The sequence below is a fragment of the Mus caroli genome, unplaced genomic scaffold (assembly GCF_900094665.2).
Source record: "Mus caroli unplaced genomic scaffold, CAROLI_EIJ_v1.1 scaffold_9520_1, whole genome shotgun sequence".
Taxonomy (NCBI): Eukaryota; Metazoa; Chordata; class Mammalia; order Rodentia; family Muridae; genus Mus; species Mus caroli.
This window is the reverse complement of record NW_018388967.1, coordinates 6,256-8,295: the sequence shown is the minus strand read 5'-3', so window position 1 is coordinate 8,295 and position 2,040 is coordinate 6,256. Positions and strand designations below refer to the sequence as shown.

Below are 2,040 nucleotides of genomic sequence, written 5' to 3'. Positions count from 1 at the left end.
AGCTCAAAATCATTCTTCTTTAAATTTTGCTTTGAATACCAGATACATATATCACCTGTCAAAGCACACAAAATACGCCAGAGGCTACAGTAAACAGGAGAAATTTCAGGGACCTAATCTGCAACATTAACTGTGTCTATGGCTGCTTTGTGAACTTCAGAAAATGCTATTGCAAAATGTGCTGATTGGATCCATGTCTAGAATTACTGAGGTTTTCTTCAGAACTGTATGCATCCTGGATACAAGTTTTTCTAACTAGGAAGGAGGAAATGGTTTTAAAATATATTAAAGAAATTCTTTTCACCTTTATAACTGTGGTTGGCACTCTGGGGAACATGTCTGTTTCTGTGAATTATATGTTCAGTTGGTGGGGAAGCCCTGAGAAGAAATCCGTACACCTTATTCTCATCCACTTGGCTTTTACAAACATCATAATCCTTCTTACAAAAGGATTGCCAAAGACAGTAGTAGCTTTTGGTTTGAGAAACTTCCTAGATGCCATAGGTTGTAAGATCATTGTTTACCTGGGGAGGGTGGCCCGTGGCCTCTCCATCTGCACCAGCAGTCTCCTCACTGTGGTCCAGGCCATCATCATCAGTCCCAGAGCATCTAGGTGGAGCAGACTAAGGCCAAGGTCTGCATGGCACATCCTTTTATTCTTCCTATACTTTTGGATACTCAATGCTTTAATAAGTATGAACCTAATCCATTCCATCACAAGTACAGGTCTGAATATATCACAGCTTAAGAATAGTAACAACTATTGCTATTTTATGCTAGAAAATCAGGAAGTAAAATGGATATTTCTCACTCTCATGGTCCTCAGAGATGCAGTGTTTCAGGGTGCCATGGGAGGGGCCAGTGGCTACATGGTATTTCTTCTCCACAAACACCACCAGCATATCCTCTACCTTCAGACCTCCAAACTTCTCTACAGAACTCCCCCTGAGCTGAGAGCTGCTCAAAGTGTCTTCCTTCTGATGCTCTGTTTTGTTTTCTTCTACTGGACAGATTGTGCCTTTTCCCTAATTTTTAGTCTCTCCTCAAGGGACAATACATTGGTGGCAAATACTGAAGAATTTCTGACCCTTGGTTATGCAACTTTTAGCCCTCTGGTGCTGATTCACAAGGACGGGCTTCTGGTTGAATGTTGGCATGCTCAGTGGGAGAAATTGAGAAAATGTCACTCTCATTTAAATGTCCAATAGGTGTCAAAGATATCTCAATTCTCTGGTATTGTGGATAAGACAAAATTCCACAGAAGAGTTTAAGCATGTTATTGTTGTCAGACAGTCTTCCGGGTGACTTACAGCATTGAACTGAAAGAGAGAGAGAGAGAGAGAAAGACTTTAGTCAATTACATTGGTATAGACATTTCCTTCTCCACTTGCCACTCTTGAAGGGATTTTTACAAACTTTTCTGTTTGTATTAATTTACTGTGAATGAATACTTTGTCTGCATTGATGTCTGTGCAACATGTGCATGTCCTGTGCCTTAGAAATTAGAGAGATCACCAGATATCTACGTGCTGACTGGAGCTAGAAGGGTTGTCCTGAGCCATTGTATGGTTTCTAGAAGAAGACCAGACAATGTTCTTAAATCTTGATCCATCTCTCTAGCACTGAGGAAACAGATCTAACAAAGAATTGTGGAACTGGTTTTATGGCTACCATGATTAGAAGCATGGAAATTAATTTTGTAAATTTTATCAAAATTCATATTATTGTAATTATTTTTGTTAGTTTAAGAAAAGTCATACCTTGTACTTGATGATGTGTTTTTATAATATTAATGCCCAAGGGCATTTTGGACTACTTTAAAATATCTAAGTATGTATCCATGGAAAATATTTTACAGAATTATGAAAGAATAACATTTACTGTGTATTTAGTTAATGGGGGACCATTGCACCAGTCACAGAATTTAAATGCCCTGAATCATTTCATTGCTTTTATATTCATAAACGTTCTCAGCAGGAATAAACACTGGAGAAAGGAGATAAAATAGATAATGAGGTTTTTTTTTATTTTATACTTGCC

General features: G+C 38.2%; 1 protein-coding gene across 1 annotated transcript; it reads left to right on the top strand.

The window, feature by feature from the left end:
* The first annotated feature begins 269 nt into the window (after positions 1–269).
* LOC110287875 (vomeronasal type-1 receptor 4-like) lies at positions 270–1,248 on the top strand. The gene has a single exon (XM_021154379.2). It carries the CDS (start codon positions 270–272, stop codon positions 1,206–1,208), a length of 939 nt encoding a protein of 312 aa, XP_021010038.1. The 3' UTR covers positions 1,209–1,248.
* The last annotated feature ends 792 nt before the right edge of the window (positions 1,249–2,040 follow it).